General features: G+C 39.2%; 1 protein-coding gene across 4 annotated transcripts; it reads right to left on the bottom strand.

The window, feature by feature from the left end:
- Positions 1–1,412: 1,412 nt before the first annotated feature.
- CRLS1 (cardiolipin synthase 1) lies at positions 1,413–26,682 on the bottom strand. 4 transcript variants are annotated; one of them, XM_069495565.1, is made up of 8 exons: positions 26,215–26,280; positions 25,939–26,108; positions 23,391–23,528; positions 17,691–17,820; positions 8,758–8,843; positions 7,834–7,902; positions 5,527–5,618; positions 1,413–3,264 (listed from the first exon to the last, which is right to left on the bottom strand). In XM_069495565.1, the coding sequence occupies exons 3-8, from the start codon at positions 23,499–23,501 to the stop codon at positions 3,180–3,182; spliced, it is 573 nt and encodes a 190-aa protein (XP_069351666.1). In that variant the 5' UTR covers positions 23,502–23,528; positions 25,939–26,108; positions 26,215–26,280; the 3' UTR covers positions 1,413–3,179. The 4 variants fall into 4 exon arrangements, with proteins under 4 accessions (XP_069351666.1, XP_069351662.1, XP_069351665.1 ...); XM_069495561.1 differs by lacking the exon at positions 25,939–26,108 and having other exon boundaries at positions 26,215–26,681; XM_069495564.1 differs by lacking the exons at positions 5,527–5,618; positions 25,939–26,108 and having other exon boundaries at positions 3,160–3,264; positions 26,215–26,681.
- Between the last annotated feature and the right edge of the window lie 437 nt (positions 26,683–27,119).

Below are 27,119 nucleotides of genomic sequence, written 5' to 3'. Positions count from 1 at the left end.
GGGTTGTTTCCTATGGCCTTCTGGGTTTATCAGTTGCATTTCAGGATATGGCAAAAAAAAAAAAAAAAAAAAAAAAAAGTACTTCCAGTTTTACAGTTGAAACTGCAGTTTTCTGGGAATATTCGTAAAACACAGGAAAAGGCTGTCCTTCTAAAAGTCAGTGTTAACTACGTTTCCCCTAAAACTAAGTAGACAAATGAACTATGAATTCCTTTTTTAGGAAGCATAATAACCTTGCTTTCAGGAACTTTTTTTTAAAATTAGGGGAAAGAAATGGGCAAAAGACAACCTCAAGGCCCTAGCTAAAAGCCAAACATTTCTTTGCTCCCAATTGATCAACCAATACCTTAATAATTTGTGTCCTAGCGTGGGATGTGTCTACTATACCCTTTTCAATTTTATACAAACAGGGAAAAAAGTGATTCTATGAAATTATAAGTGAGGCCACATTTCTAATTTTCTTCAAGAGCATTTGTAAATTTCCTGTAGCTGCAGTAACAAATTACCACAAACTGATAAAACTGGTTTGAAATAACAAATTTATTTTTCTTACAGTTCAGGCCAGAAATCCAAATTCAAGGTTATCAGCAGGATTGATTCCTCCTGGAGGCACTGAGGGAGAATTGTTCCATGCCCGTCTCCTAGCTTCTGATGGTTGGTGGAAATCCTTGGTGTTCCTTGGCTCATAGATATCACTCCAATGTATGCCTCCAACATCTCATGGCATTCTGTGTCTGTGTCCAAATTTACTTTTTCTTACAAGGAAACTAGTCATTGGATTAAGGCCCACTGTAATCCAATTCGGTCTCATCCTAACTTGATTTCATCTGCAAAGACCCTATTTCCAAATAAGGTCATATGCACAGGTACTAGGTGTTAGAACTTGAACATACCTTTCTTGAAGGACACAGTTCAACCCACAACAGCATTTAATTCTGCTGTCAGGAAAAAAAATCAAGTTTGAATCCCATGTATGTTTTGTTTCCAAACCATGTTGCAGAAACTGAGCATATCCCACCCTGCTTAAAAATTGCAAAGTATGCCAGGTATGGTAGCATGTACCTGTAGTCCCAGCTATTCGGGAGGCTGAGACAAGGGGATGAATTGAGCCCAGGAATGCGAGAGACCAGCCTGGGCAACATAGCAAAACTGCCTCAAAAAAAAACAAAAAACAAAAAACAAAAAAAAACCCCGCAAAGCAAAAGCCAAAAATATGACTGAAGTTCTCAGATGTGTGGTCAAATGATCCCAATGCTTTTTTTTTTTTTTAACCTACTATCAAGTCTATTTTGTGGAGACACTGAAATACATTTTCATCATGTTTTGAGTCTGTATGCATAGAATATACTTGAAGATGCCTAATACAAATCCAATGTTTTCTGGCAACATTTATGTGTTTTGTAATTCAGTATCCAAAAAGCTGGGTAGATTTGTAACATTTTTCTAAGGGTTGAAGTGGAAAAAGTATATTAACCAGAGCCAGATTAAGACCTTAACAGTAAGGAGATCATGAGTCCAACCCGTAAATCACTCCAATGGCATCAACACTAAACCATAAATAAGCATAATACAGTGTACAGTTCTAATTTTCCCCATAACTATCTCAAGTCCTCCTTTCTTTAAACATTTCTGTGTGCTTACTTCATTAATGCCAAGACTTGCTCACTGTGCCTCTTCAGTGGCTCTACAATGGGACTTACCACCTCCCAGCTATGAAACTGAAGGAAGGTTCCAGAGGGCTAGAACAGCCAGCCACACACACCCCTTCTCCTCCCTCTGCCCCACCCCCCATCTGATTCAGTGGCAGTGTCCCTGACTGCAGGCTTCAGTATGCCCCAAACCAAGAGTGGCTCGAGAGCTGCTAGTCTGGGAACAAGGAAGCCAGGAACCCATCAGCAAGCCACAGGGGGGCACAGTGATGCAGAATGCTGTCGCCAAGAGGCATGAGTTTTTCTTGTAACTTCCCGTTCTAACACAGGTCAGCAGGTTGTGATTGGATAATTTCACTGTATGAGTCCATATCATGCTTGGGTTAAAACCAGGGACATTGGGCAGCAATAAGCCTCTACTATTCAGAGAAAGCAACCAGCACTCCACACTGCCTTCCTGGGGATATCCCCCTCCCAATATCCCTCATTCTCTCAAACATCACGGTGTAGTGAGAATGTCTTTTAAACTAGTTGGTCCCAAACCAACTATTTCTACAATGTAAGTGAATGAGAAAATGTAAGCAACAGCAGAAGATAAGTATGCTACATGGAACAACCAATGTTAAAAGTAAAATTTTTTTTCCAGCTCTTTTATTCCTTAACTTCTTAACAAAAGAAGATTCCCCAAAGTTTAAAAAAAACTTTTGAAAAATATACAGCTTCATATTATTTACACAATATATGAGTACAGGTTCCAATATCAAACAAACATTGCTACGTTAGAAACAGAGGGACAGCGTGACGTAACTCACTGCCTTTTAGCTGCAAAGGGTAATGGACATGTTCTCGTATTTCAACTACCTTTGTTATTTCTTATCCTGATACATAAACTATTAGGCACCTGAGAGGCTGGAAGACTACTGAAATGAACTTCAACACCGTCTATTTTGTTTGATCTTACTATTTTCAAAACTTACTGCATTTTAAATCCCTTTCCAACTTTACTTCATCCAGTTAAGCTAACTCCATTTTCATTGTTCTAAATGATCCAATGTTAACCACATGAACTGTTAATGTATGCATAGATCTAAAAATCAAACATAAAAATGTATAGCCAGGTTGTGTAGGATAGATGTTTAAACCCAGGAAATTCCTTAGTGCTTTGTGAGCAGTTTAAATTCTATTTTAAGAGAGGTGTCAATTCTTCAGTTTCCAGGCTCTGGAGTATGTTTTTAAAAAACATATAAAAATGGCCGACAATAATTAGAATAATTGATCTCTTATATATTAATCAAGAAATCTAAGATTAAAAATTCTAAATTATAGTTTTATTTGTATTTAAAAATACATTGGAAATTCTGCATATGCCCATGATCACATGATCAAGCTTATTTTCAATGCACATTACTTAAATTTTGATGACATGGTTTGTTCTAACAAGTCCTTTTTCAAGCTGAACACCAAAACTGGGAAACTCCTGTAGATTTCCAGGGGCCCTGCTTCCTTGCTAATCGTGACGGATGACTTTCATCAGCCTTTTATCACCTGAACAGTTTTCCGACCATAATGATAGTAACTATAAGCTGATGCAGCTGTGGTGAAAGCTGTAAAACACCTTTTATGAAAGGAAAGAAAGAAAATTTAGTTGTCAGGTCTAAAACATAGTAACAGTGAGAATCACAATGAATACATGTAAAAGATCTATTTAAAAAGTAAAAAGGCTATGTGGAGTCATTTTTTTTAACTACAAGAATCTAAATACATTGCTTTTCTTTTTTTTTTTTTGAGACAGAGTCTCACTCTGTTGCCCAGGCTAGAGTGCCGTGGCGTCAGCCTAGCTCACAGCAACCTCAAACTCCTGGGCTCAAGCGGTCCTCCTGCCTCAGCCTCCTGAGCAGCTGGGACTACAGGCATGTGCCACCATGCCCGGCTAATTTTTTCTATATATATTTTTAGCTGTCCATATAATTTCTTTCTATTTTTAGTAGAGACGGGATCTCACTCTTGCTCAGGCTGGTCTCGAACTCCTGAGCTCAAACAATCCGCCCGCCATGGCCTCCCAGAGTGCTAGGAGTACAGGTGTGAGCCACCACGCCCGGCCCTAAATACACTGCTTTTCTTTCAGACTTCATTTGAATTAGTAACGTCAAACAACAGTCTTCTAGGTGTCTTACGTTGTCATTTTATTCTCACTGCAACCTCAACCTACAGACGAAGAAATGGGAACCCTGAAGACTTGCTTGGGCCTATGGCAGAACCATGTCTGAGCCTGGCCTGGTTTCACCTCTAAAGCCCAGGTTCTCTTTCTACTGCTCCATGCTGCTTAGAGCATTAGACTCTATTTCCTGCAGCTTTTGGAAATTTTAAGGATATCTGAGTCGTTTTAAATAAATTTCAGCTTTCTTTACTAGTTTTTCCTTAACCAGACTCTCCTTGAAGTGACAGGAGCGGTGCCCATGGCATGCTGAATGCTTACAGCACTCCCACACTTCTGCTTCCACCAGGTGAGGCAGAATCATCTAAATTCATTTTTGTTTGATCCCAAACCTGATCATGCCAGTTGGATATTCTAAATTCATACATAAACCAATGAAACATATGTGTAAGAACAATTGCTATTTCTGAGAACTAGGCTCGATGTTTTGGAAAGACTTGATAGTAGGCAGGATGATTGTGAAAACACTGGAGAAAAATGATAAAAATCTAGTTACTACACGCAGATTGCTCTGCAAACGTCTTAAATTCTTGCATAACCTAAAAAGGAAAAAATGAAAATCAGAGAGGTTGTATTATGGATGTAGTTTATTCAAGAAAGAAAAAAACTCCCATTGATGAATCTATACTTAAAAAAGCCTTCATCCTACATTGGAAGGTACAAGATGAATCAGAATGAATGTACATGTCTATGTTTTAGATTAAAATAAATTTAGGCTGGGCACAGTGGCTCATGCCTATAATCCCAGCACTTTGGGAGGCCCAGGAGGAGGAACACTTAAGGCCAGGAGTTCAAGACCAGCCTGGGCAACATAGTGAGACTCTGTCTCTACAAAAATGGAAGAAAAAAAAAAATTAGCCAGGTGAGGTGGCACATGCCTGTAGTTCCAGCTACTTGGGAGGCTGAGGCAGGAGGATAACTTGAGCCCAGGAATTTGAGGTTACAGTGAGCTATGATTAGGCCAGTGCACTCCAGTCTGGGTGACAGCGTGAGACCCTGTCTCTAAAAAGAAAAAAGTTTAGAGTATGTATCCCTTTTAAAGATACTTCGGCTTAACTGACCAATGATTTTCTGGCCCAGACTGCATCAAGCTAGAAAGTTCTAATTATAGAGTTAAAAGTGTACTAAAATATAATACTTCAAAAAAGTCTGAATTTGACAGATTTTCAAGACTATAAATAAGCAATTAGGACAATAAAATTCAAACTCCTTTCTTCAGTTTTCCCACTATACCCCTTTTCAATAGGATGAACTCATTTTCCTCTGCCCACTCTGCTGCACCCTGGCTTTGCAGAGGATTGTCTCTATACCTGACGGCCTCCCTTCAGTCTCTTCCTGTACAAAATCCACCTATACCTTGTGGCTCAAATGCCACTTCTTCTCTGACACTTTCCCTCTTCTTCCTACCTGGGAGTATCTTTTCCTCCTCTGAAACCGTAACACATCATCAGTACCTTTCGCCCCTTTTAATTTGCATGAAAGCTAACTTCTACATCCCATCCTTGATAGTAAGCTTCTTAAGAATGGTAACAGTAATAAAATAGAGCCACAGCTTTACCCAGTCAGTGCTCAATAAACACTACAAGAACAAAGTCATTCCAGGGCTGTCACAATAAGTCATTCTGTTGACATTCTCAGAGAGTAATTCTAAATTTAGTTTACCACAGCATCTGAAGATAAATGCTGTCAGTATAATTGAAAACTGGAGCTGCCAAAGAAGCTGCCACCAAGATTAACTGGACTGCTGTGTTTACCTAAAAGGAAAAAAAGGAATAAGTTATAAATGAATAGTGCCAACTGGATCCTATTTCAGGCTTGTCAGACAAAGGCATAGCCCATCCCCTCACACTGTAACATGACATACCCTCAGCATGCTTGATGTTGATCTACAATATCCCTGCCAAAGACTGGCATTCAGAGGTGAGCACACACAGAAGGGTCACCTTCACTAACTGACCCGTCTGTCTGCACAGCTGCCCTTTCCAAGTGAGGGCGATGGGGCAATGTGTTAGTTACCTGCTGTCACAGCAGACAACAGAACCAAAGCTGGAACCCAGCTTCCCTGGTGCCTCAGCCAACGATCCTTTCACTTGCCTATCTGTCAACCCCTGTGAGGGCAGAAAATTAAAATGCAGTCATCTCCATAAAAGAGCCTCTTCTGGAGGAAATGAATAAGCTTCCCTACTCTACAATACAGCATTAGGGAAAAAAGAAAAGAGAACTAGAAAATACACTGGAACTGGAACTAGAAGAGAACCAGCAATACTCATGAGAAGCCTTCTGTGAAAGAGAGTCTGTGAAGCAGGCAACAGTGGGCGATGTGTGTAGGGAAGCACCTCTGTTCTACCATCCATTCTGCAGCCCAAAGGCAAAGATTCTGTTTCATTTTTAAAACAAAATAATAAATTTTGTCTGGAGGACTTCCCACAAGAACAAGGGTTTGTTTGAGGCATTTGTCCCTGCACCTGTTTAAGCCACTTTCTACACAGTACTACAAATAAAGTTGCTGTACTTGATATAAATACAAGTCACTAAACCAAAAGAACCCTATGTATGTAGGTTAAAGTCCACCCTAGGGAGTCTTTGTATAAAAGCAATCACCCCTCTTTTCCAAAGAAGATCAGCATCCCTGACTTGTTAAATCCTTGTCATTAAAGATGGGACAAAAGAATTGAAAGGGATGGCCTTGTGAAAATAACAGGAAAATATGTAATCCTACAATTTCCCCAGGAACAGGTAAAGATCAATCCTATGAGTTCTCTCACTAACAGGCACCCTGCAGGAGTTCTGTTTTGCACAACTTCTGAAGAGCTGAATGAACGTAAAAGAGATGTGTATCTCTCTCTTTCAAAATGGTTTGTTGAGAATCTGCTTTGACAGAGTTCCTGAGTAAACAGCAGGAGAACAAACTACAGCCTCAACCATGTCTCGAGGACAGAGTCACATCTCCTCTGATAATCCCTTCTCCCAGGAAAGGCAGGAAACCAAGTCTTGGACCTTGACATCCTTGCAGTTTTTGTTATCTACCTGATGCTGCTTTTGTTATCAACTGACAGCTATCACTATTTTTTTCTCTTTGTCCCCATTAAAGCAGCAAGCCACTTGGCCTTGCTGTTGGCATCACCCTTCTCTTTCTTTGGGATGCCATGTTATCTCCCTGCTCTCTTCCCTCCGATCCACCCCCTTCTCTTTCTCTTTCTCCCCCTCTCTGTCTCCCCTTGCTACTCTAAAAGGATAAAATAAACTTTTTTTTACTTTTATATACCTTAATCTCAGCGTGAGAAATCTTTCTTCACCTGCGCTGTGAACACCCAATAGCCTTTCCACCCTAAAAAGAATGACTTGAGCAAACTTATCAATGCTCTTGGAAAGACAAATATGGCTTGAGAGGCATTAATAGTATCCTTTTTGTGTGCAAAGACTGGCCTGAAGGCTCAGGAAAACAGAATGGACAACTAAGAGTAGCAGTTGTTCATCAGTCAATAAAACTTTCTCCAATCTCCTTCCACTTAAGGGTGTCAATCTGAAAATGAAGGACCATAATATATGGTGTTTTCACCACAGGGAGGGAGGCAGTGGAACCACAAGGAACACACCATCTCTTTGCATCTCAATCAAGAAGAAATTCCATTTCAGTTCCCTTCCCCTTTCCTGAGCATGGCCCAATTACCTCATTCAGAGCTTAAACATGCAGACCACTAACCCATGGCACAACATATACCAACCATTCAAAGATCCAAAAAGCTCAGAGGACTAACAATTGGGTTAAAGTTGTCTGCCCTATCCCACTATCCCCTATAGTCAAGGCATTTAAATTTGTCTCATTTTCAGCTGCTCTTGACTGTGGTTTATATTCATTATAATAAAATTCACACAGTTATACCTAGAGGCACATGCAGAGGGGGGGGACCAAAAAAAACATAAAATTCACAAAGGAATAACTTAAAAAGGACGTTGTGTATCTCTTACCTTACTGATGAATGTTGGTTTTAACCTAGCAGTAGCATAGCAAGGGTTGAAATACTTAGCAAGTGTTCGCTGGCAAAGGACCAAAACAGATAAAGTATTCACTTTATTGTTCAAGTTTAAAGCAAACATTTTGTTGTTATATGTAGGTAACAGTTACTGATTACTTACCATTGCCTGGCCCTATGCTAGATAAACCCTTTGTATTTATCTTCTTATGTTAAATGGGTAGTATCTACATTCTTTATAAATCACACATATGTTCTAGTCACACATACGTTCAATACAGAGCAAAAATCAATTTTTTAAATTTTCTAGATTTCTCAATTCCTATAAAATTCTAAATAGCTATCATAAAGTTGATCACATCTTCCTACTAAACTCAAAACTCTCTATCACTATTTTCTTTTATAGATTAAAAAACAAAATGAATAAAACACTGCTCTACTTTCAGTAGATTGGAAGTCAAAGAGGTTATTATGCTATGCTTGTGTGCTCGAGTATTTATAGAACCAATGAACAAACATACAAGCAAACCATCCCATGCTCCTAACAACCGTAATTTTAAAAACCAATTCTAGACAATCCACTGTAGAGGCTAAATTAGACAACAATATGGCTTAGATCTATGCAAAACACCTCTCACAAAGTTTGCTGCTAGGGATGGAGGCTCGCTGGTCTGGGTTTCAGTTTAGCTTAAAACAGAAACATGCTGTTTTAAAATTGACTATTCATGTGTTTACTAAATAACTATCTTAGTGGATAATTCAAATAACAAGGTACTTTTTAAATTCCTGGTAAATGGATCAAAAAATAATTGCCATAAATTAATTCCATAACCATAAATAAAGTGAATCTTTACTTTTTTTTTTCTTTGCATTAAGTTATACATAATGCTAAAAGAATACTTTTTAGAAACAAACTCACCGGTGTTGGAAGAGTTCGGTATCTGACATAAAAAACAGCAGCAATCAACATAACATCTCTTGAAATTATCATATAAGTAAGTGGAACTGAAAATCAAATATAAAATAATTTTAATTGGGATTCTGAAAATTACTAATAAACATTATGAATACAATAAAGCCTCATTCAGCCTTATCACAAACTGGCATTTTCCATAAATGAAAGTTTTATAATAAACACTTACATTTTAGGATCACTATAGTAAACCACTGATTTTTATATTCTTTAACCTGCCTTGAAAGAAAGTACAGACGATGGCTTCGAAAGTCTATGTCTGCCTTTCAGAATGTTGATCCTCTCGTCTCTTTTTGTTTTTTCTTGTAAGTTTTAAGCTATAAGTCTGCAGTTATCAGTGTTGGCTCTGTTCTACTCCATCTTCTCCTTTGTTAATCTCAGCTTTGTGGGTTTGGAAAAAAAGATCACCACGCTCAATAGAATTACATGGAGAGAGATAAGGAGGCTGGGAAGGATGTCGGAAGACTCAAGCTCTTCTGGAGTCCTAGAAGCTTTGACTGAATGCTTCTGCACTTTGGACTACGCTCTCAAGAGTCAAATTTGCTGTATGTACACTACTTGTGGACAGAAAAATCAACTGCTATTTTCTTGCCTGCCCAGTCATTCAACAGATTCAGCTCATCAACAGTTTTCTGAATGTTCCTCAGTTTTACAGCATTGTCCCCTGAACCAGTGCCAACAGAAGTGTATTTAGATTAATGTCCAAGGAACCCCTAACTCTCTTCTTGAATAAGAAGGCAGAGAACTTGCTTTACTTTATATCCTTCTGCACTGCAGGAAGTTTTAAAACTGTGAATACATGTCTTTTATAAGGAAAAAATATGCTTTTCAAAGATCCAAAATTACAAAAAAAAGAATTCTTAAAAGGGAAAAAAATCCTGACTTCAAACACTCAGATCAAATTGTTTCAATTACTAAAATAAAAGGATCATGCACATCCCTTCCATAATACTTTCAAACAATTCTTATGAATTACTTGAGGCCATGCTTATGGTCCTCTTCAGTTCTGACATTTCTACTGGCTCTGCAATTTGAAGAAAATCTCACTAATTAATTACAGATTTAAAATTTAAATCTCTGCTGGGCATAGCAATGATGAAAATGTTGATCCTTGGCCTAGTCCTTGATGATAACACTATTCCAAAGAGAAAATTCTTCTCCATTCAAGTCATGGAATTTTGAACAAACAGAAAGTGTGCCCATAGAAGCCATGCAAGAAAACAGTGAACCATGATTTTTAGATGCATTTTTGTACTCATAAAACAAACTTTTCTATAGCAATCATTAGTTGGAAAAATCTAACAACAATCACTCTTTTAAAATGCAGCAAGCCCATGCAAATCAAAACTCATGTAAACATGGAGGAACATGCAAGACTGTATCTATGTAAGGATGTAGGTGTACAGAACTCACAGACTATGCTTGGGGCAGTGCATTAGGCTCCAACCTAGCAGTTAGCATCTGCTAACTGGACTCAGTTTACCATCTTTAATAGTCTGGTGGGGGAAAGAGCTGTTAACAAAATAAAGAGTCCCCAAAACTAACCGCCTACCCAAAAATCACCTCTGGAGAGCTTCCTAAAAGCCCAGATGAAAGCTCCCTGGGTGATTTGCATGCACAGCCAGGTGGGACCTTTCTGCAGCAAGTAGTCTCCTCCAACTGACAGTATATGGGCTCCTACTGTGGTTCTCTGGGCAATTTTATCTAGTTCCCTGACTTTTTCTCTGGCCTTCTCTTCTTTTTTCTTCCAGGGCCAAAGCAGCTTTCATTCTGCCTGCTAGACTGTGACAGTGTGCTAGTGGTAGATAGGACAGTGGAACATGTGTCAGGGATTGCTGCACAGTCTTCCTCCCTACCTGCTAACTCTGTCTGAAACACAGGCAATGTTTGCTACAAGGAGGTCCATCATGAGCAAATTTTATTAGAGTTAAAGAGAAATATTCATAAAATCAACTCATTTTTACATATTGAAAGTGGTCAACATCAATATCATAGGTGTCTGCATTCAAAACAATACATTTAATGGAATTATTCTAGAAATCGAAACCAGAAATAAGGATTTACCATATGGTAAACCAGAAATGATATAACGATACAAAAATGTGGCTAGGTGGTAAACGTGGCAAAACACATGCCTATAAGCAAGTAGAAATTACCTTAGATTCGAACTCTACACTCTAATAAATATAACAAGTCAAATAATTTTTCATCCTTCTCCCTCCTCCCATAAAAAAAAGATAAGCAGGATGATTTATTATTCTAGCTAAGGAAGAAAGCAAATTTCTTACTCCTAAAGAAACAGGCTGTTAAAATCAAAGTAGATGTGACTTTTCAAAAATGCAGTATAAAAGAACATGCCAGACTGCATATGTGAATTTCTCTACTTTATAAAACCCTTCTAAAATGAGAGTTAAGGAATGAAAGGAATGTAAAGTCACAAAGAGAATAAGTAGAAAAGACAAATTTCAGAGTTTCAACTAAGTTCATTAGTAATAGGTAGGGAGAGCCGAAACCCAAGTCCTTCAGGAAGGAGTACTCACAGGCGCCAGGGCAGTGCGGCACCAGGGGAACCCAGAAGGTCTGTGTAAAGAGCGGTTAGGTCCCCAGCCCCTACGCCTTCCTAACACCTCTCCACTAGGCCTTTGTGACAGGACTGCAGCGCCCTGTAGCCAAGAGTGGCTTTTATATTTTTAAATAGTTTGGGGGGGGGGGGAATCAAAAGAGTTACTATTTTGTGACACATGAAAATTCTATAAATTCTATTTCCGTGTCTGTAAGTAAAATTTTACTGGAACACATTCACACGCATTAATTTATATACTTTTCACAGCTGCTTTCACACACAATAGCAAAGATGAGTCGCTACGACAGAGATCACACAGCCCACAAAGCCTGAAATATTTACTATCTGGCCCTTTACAGAAAACGTCTGCCAACCCCCACTCTACGTGATACTCTCTGAACCTAGGGGCCCTGGAGCGCAGTGGGGATTAAGTGAAGGTCTGCATACCAAACACTGAGCTCCTACGGTTGGTATTGCTCAAGGTAATCATGTGCGACATCAGTAACAAAAAGATGCCTGGAAAATCCCCATAAATTAGCAACAAATTAAGCAATACTTATTAACACAAGAGGTCAAAGAAAGACTCATAATAGAAATGAGAAAATATTCCATACTGGATAATTACAAAAACACTAATATCAACATAGGAGATGCAGCAAATGCAGGAGATGGCAGAAAGTGATACTTAGGGGAACATATGCAGCCTAACATGCACATTTTAGAAAAGCTGAAAAACAATGAATTAAGTATCAACCTGTAGCTGCACTGTTCAAAATACACGCTAGGCTTTGAAGGCACAGTATAAAAAAAAATCTCATTAATAATTTTTTTTTTGGTTTTAGGGATGGAGTCTCACTAGGTTGGCCAGGCTCGTCTCAAACTCCTGGCCTCAAGTGATCTTCCCACCTCAGCCTGAGATTTACAGGTGCAAGGCACTGTGTCTGGCTCATTAATAATTTTTATTGATTACATGTTGACACAGTATTTTTGATACAACAAATAAAATATATCATTAAAATTATTTTCACCTATTTCCTCTTATTTTTTTAATATAGCTACTAAAAAATTATTAACTACATATGTAGTTCCCATTTTATTTCTACTAGACAGAATTGATCTAAAGAATTCAGAAAAAGAGCAGCAAACAAAACTCAAAGAAGGCCAAGCATGGTGACTCACACCTGTAATCCTAGTACTTTAAGAGACTGAGGTGGGAGGATCTCTTGAACCCAGGAGCTCAAGACCAGCCTGGGCAACATAGTGAGACTCTGTCTTTACAAAAAATTTAAAAATTAGCTGGATGCGGTGGCATGTGTCTGTAGTCCTAACTACTCAGGAGGCTGAGGCAGGAGGTACCACTTGAGTCCAGGAGTCTGAGGTTGCAGTAAGCTATGATGATGTCATTGCACTTCAACCTGAGTTATGGCAAAGTGAGATCCTGTCTCCAAGAAAAGGAAAGAAAACCCAGAGTTGGTTCTTTGAAAAAATTCATAAAACTGACAAACCTCTGGCAAGACTGATCAAGAAAAAAAAAGAAAGAGACAAGTAACAATCAAGATGAAAAGGAGGACATTGCTATATACCTTACAGACATCAAAATGTTAATGAAGATATTATAAATACCTTACAATAAGTTTTTATAATGTAGACAAAATGGACAAATGCCTAGAAAAACACCACAGCTTACAAAATGGTCAAAAAACTGTTAAACCTGAACTGTCCTGTAACAAATAAAGAAAATATATTAACTATTTTAAAACTCTTTCCCAAAGAAAACTCAAGGCTTCAACAAATTCTACCAAACATTTAAAGTGGAATGGGAGAAAAAAGCAGTCTGTAACTCATTTTATGAAGCTAGTTATAAATTTGATACTAAAACCTAATAAGAATATTTGGAGAAAAGAATTCCAAGACAATCTTATGAATCTAAATGTGAAATCTTCCATAAAATGTTAGCAAACCAAATCCAGCAATATTTTCAGAATATATCATGACCATGTTGGATCTATACAAGGAATTGCAGGTGGTTTTAGCATTAGAAGACAATAATGTAATTCACCACACTTTAATAGCCTGAAGGGAAAAAATGATATAACAATCATAATACACAAAAAAGAGTTTGATAAAATTCAATATCCAATTGTGATAAAAACTCTTAACAAACTCCCAACAGAAATGAACTTCTTAACCTGAAAAAGGATAGCTACAAAAAAACTCTACAGGAAACATCATCTTTAATTGAGAAATGTTACCCACGTACAGTGGCTCACACCCCTAATCCCAGCACTCTGGGTGGCCAAGGTGGGAGGATTGCTTGAGGCCAGGAGTTTGAGACCAGCCTGAGCAACATAGTAAGACCCCTTCTCCAAAAAAAAAAAAAAGTAGCTGGGCATGGTGGCATACACCTGCAGTCCCAGCTACTTGGGAGGCTGATGCAGGAAGATCATTTGAGCCCAGGTTTTCGAGGCTGCAGTGAGTTATGATCACACCACTGCACTCCAGCCTAGATGTCAAAGTGAGACCATCTCTAAAAAATAAAAAAATAGTAAAATGTTAAAAGCTTTGTCTATGAGATTGGGAATAAGACACAGATATCACTCCTATGCATCACTGTACTTTTTACTTTTCCAGTAAAAGGACTGGAAAAGAAGAAATACACCGTCATTAATTATAGACATAATTGAGGATATAGAAACTTCAACAGAATTTATTTTATTAGAAAGAGTTAGCAAGTTTTTCTAGACACAAAAATCAACATTAGAAATAGAACTGGGAACACTCATTCTATATTATAGAAAAAGTACTGCTCAATAAAAAGAGAAAAAGAAAGAAACAGAACTGATTTTCATCATATCAACAAGGAATTATTACAAAATGAAATTTTAAAAGCTACTACTTATAAAAGCATCAAGAACTATCATGTACTTAGAAATCAATCTAACAAAAAAAAGTTTATTACCTCTCAGGAGAAAACTATAAAACTTTGAGAGATATTAAAGAAGATGTAAATAGAGTAGATACACCATGTTTGTGGACTGGAAAACTTAATATTGTAAAGATGCCAATTCTCCCAAATAGATCATAAATTGCAATCCCAATCAAAACCCCAAGAGATTTTTCTCAAGAGAATTACAGATTCTGGGAAAAGCTGATTTTGAAATTTATATACAAATGGCAAGGGCTAAGAATAACCAAAGTAGAAGGACTTGCTCTACCAGATATCGAGACTTCTAGCAAAGCAATAACAAGAATGGCACTGGTGCAAAGACAAGACAATCATGGAGAAAAAGGCAGACAACCCAGAAATGGACCTGTGTGTATACTGACATTGCAATAAGTTTACTGTTCATTAACAGTGCTGGGGGCTGGGTGTGGTGGCTCATGCTTCTAATCACATCACTTTGGGAGGCCAAGGCAGGAGGACTGCTTGAGGCAGGAGTTCAAGACCAGCCTGGCCAACACAGCAAGACCCTGTCTCTACAAAAAATAATTTTAAAAATTAGCTAGGCATGGTGGCACCTGTAGCCCTAGTTACTCAGGAGGCTGAGACAGGAGGATCATTTGACTCCAGGGGTTCAAGGTTGCAGTGAGCTATGATTGCACCACTGCACTCCAGCCTGGATGATAGTGCAAGACCTTGTCTCTGAAAATAAATCACCCTGATACAAAAGCCAGGAAAGGACACAACTAAAAGAGAAAACTACAAACAGATATCTATCCCTCATGAACATAGATGCAAAAATCCTCAACAAAATACTAGCAGAAAGAATCCAACAGCACATCAAAAAAATAATTCACCACAATCAAGTGGGTTTTATCCCGAGACGCAGATGATTCAATACACAGAGATCAATAAATGTGATTCACCACATAAACAGAATTAAAAACAAAAACCATATGATCATCTCAAGAGACACAGAAAAAGCATTTGATAAAATCCAACATCCCTTCATGATGAAAATTCTTAATAAACTAGGCATAGAAGAAACATATCTCAAAATAGTAAAAGCCATATACGACAAACCCACAACCAACATCACACTGAATGGGGAAAAGCTGAGAATAGGAACAAGACAAGGATGTCCACTTTTACCACTTCTATTCAACATAATACTGGAAGTCCCAGGCAGAACAATCAGGCAAGAGAAAGAAATAAAGGGCATCCAAATCAGAAGAGAGGACATCAAACTATCCTTGCTTGCCAATGATATGATCTTTTATCTGGAAAACCCTAAAGACTCCTCCAGAAGACTCCTAGAACAAATAAAGCCTCAGTTTACAAAATTAATGCACACAAATCAGTACCATTTTTATACACTAATAACAGTCAAGCTGAGAATCAAATCAAGAACTCAGTATGTATGATAGCTGCAAAAAAGAAAATAAAATACCTAGGAATATATTATACTTAACCAAGGAGGTAAAAGATCTCAACAAGGAGGGAGAACTGCAAAGCCCTGACAAGAAATTGATGATACAAACAAATGGAAAACATCCCAAGATCATGGATTGGGAGAATCAATGTTGTTAAAATGTCCATTCAGCCCAAAGTGATTTACAGATTCAATGCAACTTCCATCAAAATGCCAATGTCATTTTTCACAGAATTAGAAAAAAAAAATCCTAAATTTCATATGGAATCAAAAAAGAGTCCAAATAGCCAAAGCAATTCTAAGCCAAAAAAAAAAAAAAAAGCCCAAATCTGGGCTGGGCACGGTGGCTCACACCTGTTATCCTAGCACTTTGGGAAGCTGGGGTGGAAGGATCACTTGAGGCCAGGAGCTCCAAACCAGCCTGAGCAAGAGCAAGCCCCTGTCTCTACAAAAAATAGAAAAACTAGCTAAGCGTGGTGGTGTACGCCTGTAGTCCCAGCTTCTTGGGAGGCTGAGGCAGGAGAATCATGTGAGCCCAGGAATTTGAGGTTGCTGTGAGCTAGGCTGACGCCATGACACTCCAGCAAGTGACAGAGCAAACTCCGTCTCAAACAAACAAACAAACAACCCACCCAACAAATGTTGATGCAAATGTAGCAAAAGGCAACATTTATATACTGTTGGTGGGAATGCAAATTAGCATAACCTCTATGGAAAACAGTATAGAGATTCCTCAAAGAACTGAAAGTAGACCTACCATTCAATCCAGCAATACCACTGCTGGGTGTCTACTCAAAGGAAAAAAAAAAAAAGACATTCTATAAAAAAGACACCTGCACTTGAAATAATTTCTATGTTTAATAGGGAAATGACCCGAACTTTGTAAAACAACATAATAAAATGTAACATTCAAAATGAGAGATATGAAAACATACACACACAGACCATTTGAATTTTGAATGTCACCAGAATGCTCTATAGGATTTTTCCTAAAAATTCCCTACAGTCATTAGAATGGGAATACCTCTGTCCCTTCAAGCTCCCCACCCCCAACTATATACACACCTCAATTCCAACTTTCAAAAAAGCACACAAATGTAAACATTAGTCCAATTTATTTTTTAATTTGGCATGAAAGCTTAGAAGGCTAATGGTAAAAAAGAAAAGGAATTTCCAGCTTGAGAAGATTACATTGGACCGAAACACCACTACACTCCTTCCTACCAACTGTCAATAATAACATGATACTGAAGGACCACATGGTAGCTTCTTTGTTCTCAGATCTGATTTCTAACCCTGGGGGAAAAAACCTGTTTAATCTGGACTAAGGAAGAAAAACTGATTAAGAAATACAACTGAAGTAGAAAATGAACAACCAGAAAAGCACATGCAAAATACAAAGCAAAAGATCACAAAAGTGTGTTAGAAAAAGTATTCAGATAATGTACAAACTATATGTATGATGTGAATATTGCATAATAGGGTCTAAATAATAATTATGATGTGAAGTTTTATAGACATCTTCAGGATTTCACAGTTTTCATTTATTATGACTAAACTGTATTTAATAAAGGTAATAACAGACTTAGGAAAACTTTAAATTGCTTTCAGAAAGTGAGGCACTAAAAATATATAATATAGCCCCCCAAAAATTCTACAGTAATATGAACAGGCATTGTGAAATATTTGTTCAATTTTAATATTAAACAATCTTACTAAGAAAACCACTAATTCTACTAGTGTATCTCGGACATAAACTCTAAAAGAAACAGACAATCAAAAAAGAAACAGGCAATCAAAACAGTTCAATATTTTAAAATTAGGGAAACAGTTTAAAAATATATTTTTGGAACAAAAATTATTGGTCTCTCAAGAGAAGTCCTAAACTGACTAATGTCATTCTTCCCTGCGCTATTTAAAAGCACGCATGACGGCGTTCTTACCTGGAATAAGATCTGCATAGGTCAAGCTAACATATAAGATACTGATAAGTATTTTATCAGCAAGTGGATCAAGAGCACTTCCCAAAGCTGATTTTTGATTGGCCCAGTTTCGAGCAATAAATCCATCCAACTGCAAATAGAAGTTGTTTGTTTTTTTTTATCAATGTCATAATAGGAACAGAGTAGATATCTTGAAGCTTAGGAGGTACCAGAATAACAACTATACTTTCATAAAACGTTAACAAAATCTCTTCTGTTTCTTACCCCCAAAACATTCTCATTCTTTTTACTGGCATACATTTAGCTTTTAAATTAGCAACTAGTCTGAAAATAATTTCACATTTCTACAAAACTTTTTTCCTCAAGGCCTTCCAGGTATTTTTCAATATTTTTACGATGCCCCTTTGTAGGATGAACCTAGACACATATTTAGAGGTGAAAAGAACCCAGACAAAACACACAGAGAGCATGCCTGACAGAGCCTGGACCAGGAGCCCCGTCTTTTGCCCCTTAGATTATTTTCACAAAAGCTTATAATACCTGCTTTTACTTGCAAGGACTACTCTTTAACTGTGAGACACTAAACTTTTACAACTCCTACCTACTTTTCTATGATATGATCCAACACTCTGTTATAACTTATCATTTTTCTATTTTTTAACTTACTTTGTTCAATACCACCGTTAATTCCATATTCTGAGTGTATCTATATTACCTATATTTGAATAAAAAACTCAATCCTCTGTATCTGGCCTAGTTAAAATTCTGACACTTAAATTACTTATTTTTATTATTTATTGGAAACAAATTATATTTTAAATCAAAGGTCACACCTTATTGCTAGTGGGCCAAATGGGCCCTTCAGGCTGGTTTTGTTTGATCTGCCAGAGCTTTTAAAAATTATAATTAGTTACCAATATTTAAATATTCAAAAGCTTCCCATAAAAATCCAGATCTCCAGCCTAACTTGAGAAAGGGAGAGATCTGGCCACAAAATGGACTGAAACCAAATATCGCCAATCCACAACAAACAGGGCAGATATTCTCTGCTTTATCCAAGTCCCTATCTCGCTTTTACCCATTTTATTTAACTTCAAGCTTCAATAAATGTTTCAACCATCTATTCCTATTTTCTAAGGAAAAGATAAAATTAATTTAGATGTAATTAAACATGGTACATTTCAGAGGATAGATAAGTCGTCTACATCTCAAGTATTCCAATGAGTTGGGGGAGACAGTAGTAGTAGTTAACAGTGGTTAACAACTTGGCCTTTATAGCAAAACAGGACTGGTTCAAGTCCTGGCTCTGCCACTTACTAGCTGCGTGACCCTGGGCAAGTTATTTGGCCTCTTAAAGCCTAAGTTTCCTCATCTGTAAAACAGACGTAACATTACCTACCTCAAAGGGTTACTTGTCTTCAGCACATAATGTGATTAATACTTGTTCAGTGCTCAGCACTTAGCACTTAGGAAATCCTCCAAAAAAGCAGTTACTAGCTGTTACTATTGCAACTGAAAGAATCTATTTTCTTTTTATGTATACTAACAGAATAGGGGGAGCTGCGACCTTGGAAGATCAGGTTTAATTCAGTTTCTAATCTCAGGGAACTTGACCTCCACTTTTTATACCATCATCACCCTCTCGTCCTCACTATTCCTCTAACCCACATTAGATTCCAAGGTCATCAATATCATCATTCCTTTGCAAACAGCTATAACTCCCTCACTCCACTCTCCTTTAACACTGCTTAAAAACAAGTATCCACGTACTCCAGGCCTGCACCCAAGCAGCTGAACACTGCTTAAGAAAAACATGTAAGTGGGCTGACTGGTCTCATTTCAAATTGGTGACCACAAATCTCCTGTGGGCACTCAATACTTCCTGGCAATCCTATTCCTACCTACTGTATTTATCTTCTCCTTTCACACTGTCTGCTCTCACCTCAGACCTACTCCAGCCCTCTAGCCCATGACCATGTCTACATTTTCCTGGAGAGAAAAGAAAAAGATGGTCAGCACTTCCTCATATTCTCATCACCAAATCCACCACCTACCTGCATCCATTCACATTCTCTCTGCCTTCCTTGAGCCTTGATCCCAAGCCCTCACCTTCTGGGACTTGCCTCCCTTCTTCCCCATCTCCCCTTGCACCATTAATCTCTCCTTTTCTACATGATCATTTATTTATTTGAGATTTTTGAGACTGAGTCTCACTCTGTCACCCAGGCTAAAGTGCAGTGGCATCACCAGAGTTCAATGCAACCTTGAACTCCTGGACTCAAGCGATACTCCTGCTTCAGCCTCCCAAGTAACTGGGACTACAGGTGTGTGCCACCACGCCTGGCTAATTTTTCTGTTTTTTTGTGGAGATGGTGTCTCACTCTTGCTCAGGCTGGTCTCAAACTCCTGGCCTCAAGCGATCCTCCAGCCTTGGCCTCCTGAAGTGCTAGGATTACAAGCATGAGCTATCACACCTGGCCTCTAACTGGTCATTTAATTAATTAATCAGTCAATTAACAAAAATCCCCCAGTATGTATCTTTAAAAACAACCCTTCCTTGACCCTATTTCTCTATTTCCGTACAAAGCAAAATGCCTCAAAGCAATGTCCATTGTCATTACCACCTCACATCTGCTCATCACCCCACTCTAATCATCCCTACCCCTCTAGAAAGGATGCTCATAAAAATCACCAATGAACCGTGCATTTTCAAATTACTTGACCTCAACACAACTGAAGCACTTGCTTCACTTACCCTCCAGGACACCTCATTGCCTAATTTTCATCCTTCTTTGCCAGCTATTCTTTCTCAATGTCCTTTACTGGCTTCTCCATTGCTCATTTCTCTGACCCTTCATTTCTATTCTTTTACGTCAGCCTAGATGATTTCACCCAGACTTGATCTTCTGTATCTGATAGCTCTCAAATCTGTCTCTCTGTAACGATGATTTCCTCCAACTCCAAATTACTATACTCAATTCCTCAATTGATACCTCTAAGTGCACAGGCATCAGAATTCCTGGTATTCTTCCCTATACCCTGTGTGTTGCCCGTCATGGAAAATGTGACCTCCATGCACCTAGTTTTTTGAAAAGAGAATGTTTAAAAAAATAACAGCATAGTATTCATATTTGACTCCTCCTTCTCTCACTCCACATATCCATCAACATATTAAGTCTATCTTTAAAATATATCTCAAATCCACCCACCTCTCTTCAACTCCAAATTGCTACCTCTGTCCACGCTACCACCATCGCTCCCCTAGATTACTGTAAGCCTCCTAACCAGTTACTCTTCCACTCTTGCCTTTCTACAATCCATTTCCTGTACATAACACAGTCAGATCTTGTCATTCCCCTGCTTAAACTGATGAATCCAGCCATCTGCCCAGCATTAAAACCTGTAAGCTTTAAAACCTCCATGGAATAAATGTGAAATATAGTATCAGTTAACTCAGGTCTCTACATACATCATATTATAAACTTAGAAAAATGTTATGGGGCCTCTCACCCAATCAATAAATAGTGCAATCTCACATGGCAGCTAAAAAAAAAAAAAAAAAAAAAAAAAACTAGCAGACCAAAAGAAGTGAATTCAGTAACTGAAAAAGATCTTGTCTATCACATTAAAAAAATTTTCATTATCAGTATAATGACCTTTGACAGAGTTGGAGACCATATTAATAATGAGTGGAGGACTTCAGGCTTCAGAGATAAAAGCAGGGACAAAAGAAACGAAGCGATTTTGAGAATGGAGAGAGGTGGTGACAAATGGAACTAAACTCTGAAAAAAGAGAGGCAAGAGCCAATTTGAGAGGTTATATTTGATGCATATTTGGAAACACCATCTATGGATGCAAATGCTCTTCTTTGTTTATCCTCCAAAATCTTTAGTTAATTCTATATATTGTTCCCCATACTGCTACTGGGCAGGTGGAATTTTTTTTTTTTTTTTTTCCTGAGACAGAGTATCACTCTGTTGTTGCCTGGGCTAGAGTGCCGTGGCGTCAGCCTAGCTCACAGCAACCTCAAACTCCTGGGCTCAAGCAATCCTTCTGCCTCAGCCTCCAGAGTAGCTGGGACTACAAGCATAAGCCACCATGCCGGGCTAATTTTTTCTATATATTTTTAGTTATCCAGATAATTTCTTTCTATTTTTAGTAGAGACGGGGTCTCTCTCTTGCTCAGGCTGGTCTCGAACTCCTGAGCTCAAACGATCCACCCGCCTCGGCCTCCCAGAGTGCTAGGATTACAGGTGTGAGCAACCGCGCCCGGCCGAAATTTTTGTTTCTACGAACCTCAAAAAGCATAGTTGATGTTACAAAGAAAGATGCTGTAGAACTTTTTTCTTTTTAACACCACCAGAGGAATCTAATATACAACTCTTATTAATAAAAAATTAGTTTCTTTCTAGTCTCACAAAATAAATATTGAGCAAAGCTTTTCAAACATAAAGCTTGAAGAGACACCAAATCACTGACAGTCCTGGCAGACGGGAAGGGGGAGGAGAGGATGTGTATATACACACCTGAAGGGTGTGGTGCACACCATCTGGGGGATGGACACGCTTGAAGCTCTGACTCGGGTGGGGCAAAGGCAATATACATAACCTATTCCTAAACATTTGTACCCCCATAATATCCTGAAATAAAAAAAAAAAAATCACTGACTGTCTAGGTGCTCACATGGATCTCAGACTACAAGAATATAATGTCTCTATTTCTCCATGCTAAATTTGCTCTGATTTAAAATTTTTTCTCTCCCTTTTTCACACTTCCCTCAACTGTGTTTTTATAGGTCATGTGTTTTATAGGGCATGTATAAAAACTGTTTTTATAAAGCATGTCAAATCTTTTATAAAACAAGGTGGGTGACAAATACAAATAATGTCATACATGACGATGGCTGGCTAGTCCATAAAAGCCTATTTAACACATAATGAAGCCTTTTGTTATATTTTCCCAGTTCTAATTTGAGATCACCCAAATAAATCCTCCCCTTCCCCCAAAATGACATTATGGTATCAAGGGGCTCTTTTCTCCTTTGTCCATGTCTAGGGCAGTGGAAAAAGGAAGGATGTTCAAAGGCCAGCCTAGGGCAGAGTCTTCTGCAAGGTGGTCAGAGTGCTGTGGAGCAGAGATCAGGGACCAAGCCTGTGGGTTACCTACAGCCTCCTGCTAGCATTAAACCTGAGCGAAGCTCTGACCTCTACAAGCTCCCTGGTCACATGCCAGTTCCCTGTGTCATAACAACTGGTCCACTGTTTTTCTCTCCACCAGGAAAACCAACTCTTGCTGCAAATCAGAGTATTTCTCTCTGTCATAATAAATAGAAAAACAGTCTCAGAGCCTCTGTCCTTTATTTCTATCCCTAAAGCAAACATGCAGGTCTTTGGGAACTTCTAAGGGTGTTTCTTTTACACCAAAAGGGTGTTTCTTTACAACAAAGAATGTAAAAACCAAGAGTACAAAGTGCCCCCTCTTATGCCTCCCTACAACCTTTACTTCCTCCCTTAGATCATATGCAGAAAAAGAGTCCCATATAGATTCTAAAAACAAGTCCTTACACAAAGTACTAGGTCAAATTCATCTTGAGGATTTCCTTCCAAGAAACAGCATATTAAGGCTGTGCTATCCTAGAGCAGTAGTAGAGACCCTGGGATTAGGACGGACTGCAAAAGGGGTGTGTGTTTACAACTTACCAAATCAGTTAGCCCAGCTAAAGCAAAAACTCCTAGTGCAATATTAAAATCTTCTTCAATAATCAAATAGCCCAGAACTGGGGCCAAGCCAATTCTTGTCATTGACAACATATTTGGGATTGTCCATGGGTTTTCATACTGAAACACAAAGATAACAAAATTTAAATGAAATACTATACATTCATACTTTAAATAACTAAAGTTCAGCAACTTAAGGGTCAGAAGCTACATAAACTTTAAATTTGGTACGTTAAATTGAATTTTTAAATCCATTCTGTTCTTTTTATAGATATCTCTCTAAAACCATCTTTCAAGAATACAGAAGATGAAGATGTGCCATGCACCCGAACATAGACTACAAGGTCTTACATATATAGTAGGTTTTCTTCCTAAAAAGAGAGGAGACAAAAGAACATATTATCTGTCATATAAGCTAAGCCTTTAATATATGACTTTACCATAAGAAATCAGAACTTTCGACACTCTGCTTTCAAAAGTGAAATTTCAGGAAGATCTTTTAAGTAGATAAATAGTCTAGGAAGTGTCAGAAAAAAGGCAAATTATCAACCCCAGGCATTTTGGCTTGAAACATTTATTGCAAATAACCTCCCTCAGTACCCTACACACATCCATCAAAAGAATGCTAAATGCTATACACAGGGAATACAGATATGAATTCATCATATCAATTAAATATTTAATTGTATAACCTTGTCACTAAATCAGTAAATTGCTAGAAGAAAGTAGAGATAGGAATAAGGATTGAGATATTTGGAAATAAAGAGAAATTGTGCAAATCAGTTCAAAACAGCCATGGAAATGTTAAGATCCTGAACTAGAAACCGAGAGCTTTCACAGCTCCTATGCGGGAGCTTTACGATTCCTTGAAACTTCATTTGGAGCCAAGCTGTTTGAAGTTGGCACTAACAAAAGAGCTCTTTGGCAGCTGCTCTGAAGAACATCCCTTCCTTGCCAAATAAAATCTGATTCGTGAGAGGGTATTTTCAACTTTAAAAAGCCTCAGGCAAGTAGAGCTAAGACACCCTGCACAACAGGGTACAGAAATAACACCAATACAGCCTGGATTTTTTTTTTTTTCTACACTGACTCAAGAGTGCCAATTCCACCCCATGGGACTTTCTCTTCACAAGAACTAACCCTACTTAACCTCTTTCTTAATCGGTAACCAACTTGCCTAAACCTTAATTTTGGTTTAAAAAAAAAGTGGCAAAGTCCATTTCTAAAGATATCTTTTAAAATCCCATGAACTACCCTGTAACAAAAAAGAGATTCTTTAAACATACTATATTTGGGTTTATAAACAGAACTCAGCAAAAAACCAGCATGAAAGCAGCTCAGCTTGGAGGGATAACTGGGTGGTGGTTGTTAGGGTTAGGTGGCAGAATACTGTCATTGAAAGCTATAGAAAAGCTTCAAAATTCTCCAGGGAACAATCACAAACTAAGAAGCAATACAAACCTCTACCTGGGATCTTTTATTGAAAGCAAAAAGTGTTATATAAAGAAAAAAAATTCTTGGAATATATTCCAAATTCAAGTTCAAAGATCAGAGTTTCAGAGTCCAGAGAAAAAAGATAAATCTGTTGACCATGCTGTGGCACAGAATTAGGTCAAATACCGATCCAACCTTAGAGCAACTCACAGGGAGGGAGGGAGGGAAATGTAGTTCATGATTGAGAAAAATGGATAGCAAAGCAAAAGATCAGAAAGAAGAGGCCCCAAATTAACAGAGATATCTGTGGAGCAAAATTAAAGACAAAGTTGCAAACAGCAACATCATTTCATTTGATGAATTAATAAACAGGGACTAAATGTTGTTGAACGGTGAAAGGGGTTCTTCTTAGCTCTACATAAAATATTTCAGTTAAAATAAAATACCTCATTAATTTCTAACCATTAAATTTGTAAAAGTTTCAAAGTTAACATTAGGAGAGCTAATCTCAGATTACCCAACCAGATAACCTGTGGCATACTCGACCAACTATTTCCATCTGGGAAGGACATCAGCCAGGATATGACAACTTCAAAGCATCCAGCATTCAAACCCCAACATGCTTTAGCTATTAGTGGAGTTGAGATTCCTGCCAGGATGTGGCAACAACTGATAAAAGCAGTACAGGGGCTCACTGAAGACATAACAATTGAAGATGTAATAATTGCATGAGTCTTGCTAACATGACATCACAAGCTCTCCCAAACTTATGCTCTGGTGTCTTCTACCTGGGCAGTATTTCAACAGGTAAGTGGACAAATTTCCCTCTGTTACCTCAAGAGTAATGCTAATATTTCTTTTTTATAATTAGGGGTTAAATAATCTTTAAATTATGATCTAAATTACTTAACTATCCTTCATCCTATAATGTGTAAAGTTACTAAAAGCCAAATGATGGTGAACCAAACGTGCACAAGCAAACAGAAGAACTTGCATACCTTTCTAAAGATTCCCACTGACTTGTCCTAAACATTGGGGATTCGCTTCAAAAAGTTAAAAGTAGAGTTTTAATAAGACAAGCAAAGGCTACTTTTACCAATGCAGTACGCAGAAGCCCTTCTAGCACCGGGTACGGAGAGAAGGGGGATGAGAGGAGAATCCAAACTTGACCACCGAGACTGTAGGTGGACCCCGCTGGCGCCCCTGAAACTCATCCCGACCGAATGACTTGCCCGTAGCTTCTCTTCAGGGAACGGTTTAAACGTTCTGAAACGGAAGCATCCGAGCTGGATCGGCCCGAGCACTTTACTCGCGTCCAAGGCCGGCGACCCCAGCCCGAGGACGGCCCTCCCGCCGCCTCCTCGGTACGTACCAGGCTGGCTGCACTCTCCGGGCCCCACTGGCCGCCCGGGGCCTCGGCGGCGGCGCCCCCTCCAGCAACTGGCCCGGGGGCCGCCTTACCCGCGCCCGAGCAGTGGTTCCGCGGGCTGACCCCACGCAGCCGCAGGCCAAGCGCGGCCGGGCGCAGCCACCAGCGCTCCGCGAGGCAGCCCAAGCAGCAGGGCGCGGGTGGCAGCAGGGCCCCTCGGGTGCGCCCCTTACCCGGCCGCGCCCCCGGCGCCCAAACGGCGCTGCGCAGGGCCCCCCACGAGCCGCGCACCACGCGCGAGGCCAGCATGGCCCTACGGCCGCGCCGCGGGAACGCAGGCGGCGAGAGCTCAGCAGCCCGGGACACCGAAGAGCCGCTTCTCCATGGAGTCCCTGCAATCCCGGGGAGCCTCTGCCACCGCTGCCTCCATACTAGTTCTCAAACCCCAGCACGCTCCGCTTATACAGGTGGCAGGGAGCCGCCAAGGGCGGACGCATTCGCGACGCTTTTGCGACACCGTTGCTGTCGGGTTTCCCAGCGCCCCAAGGCGGCAGCAGGAGGCAAGGGCCGTGCACTGACAGTGTATCCAAAACCCACGAGACTTAAGGGCGCTTGCTTCTACACCCGCAGCCGGGAGCCGCGACGACCCTGTGGGGAGGGAAGGGACGGAGCGAACAGGGTGGGATGACCGCGCGGCCGACGCAGCCGCAAGGGGACAGGAGCCATCTAACGTCCCGGCCTGAAACCCTCCGAGGCGTGTGGCCTATGGAAGGCCCCCTCCGAGGGGTGTGCGGCGTTCTACGTGTCTTGTGGGAGGTTTAATTATTAGTAAAGAATCTGATACAGAAGTAATAAATATTCTCTGCTCCTTTCCTTTTTGGGCATTGACTGAAGATACATATACCAGA

This window comes from Eulemur rufifrons, chromosome 20 (genome assembly GCF_041146395.1).
Source record: "Eulemur rufifrons isolate Redbay chromosome 20, OSU_ERuf_1, whole genome shotgun sequence".
Taxonomy (NCBI): domain Eukaryota; kingdom Metazoa; phylum Chordata; class Mammalia; order Primates; family Lemuridae; genus Eulemur; species Eulemur rufifrons.
The sequence above is the reverse complement of the archived record's forward strand: the minus strand, read 5'-3'. Positions and strand labels throughout refer to the sequence as shown.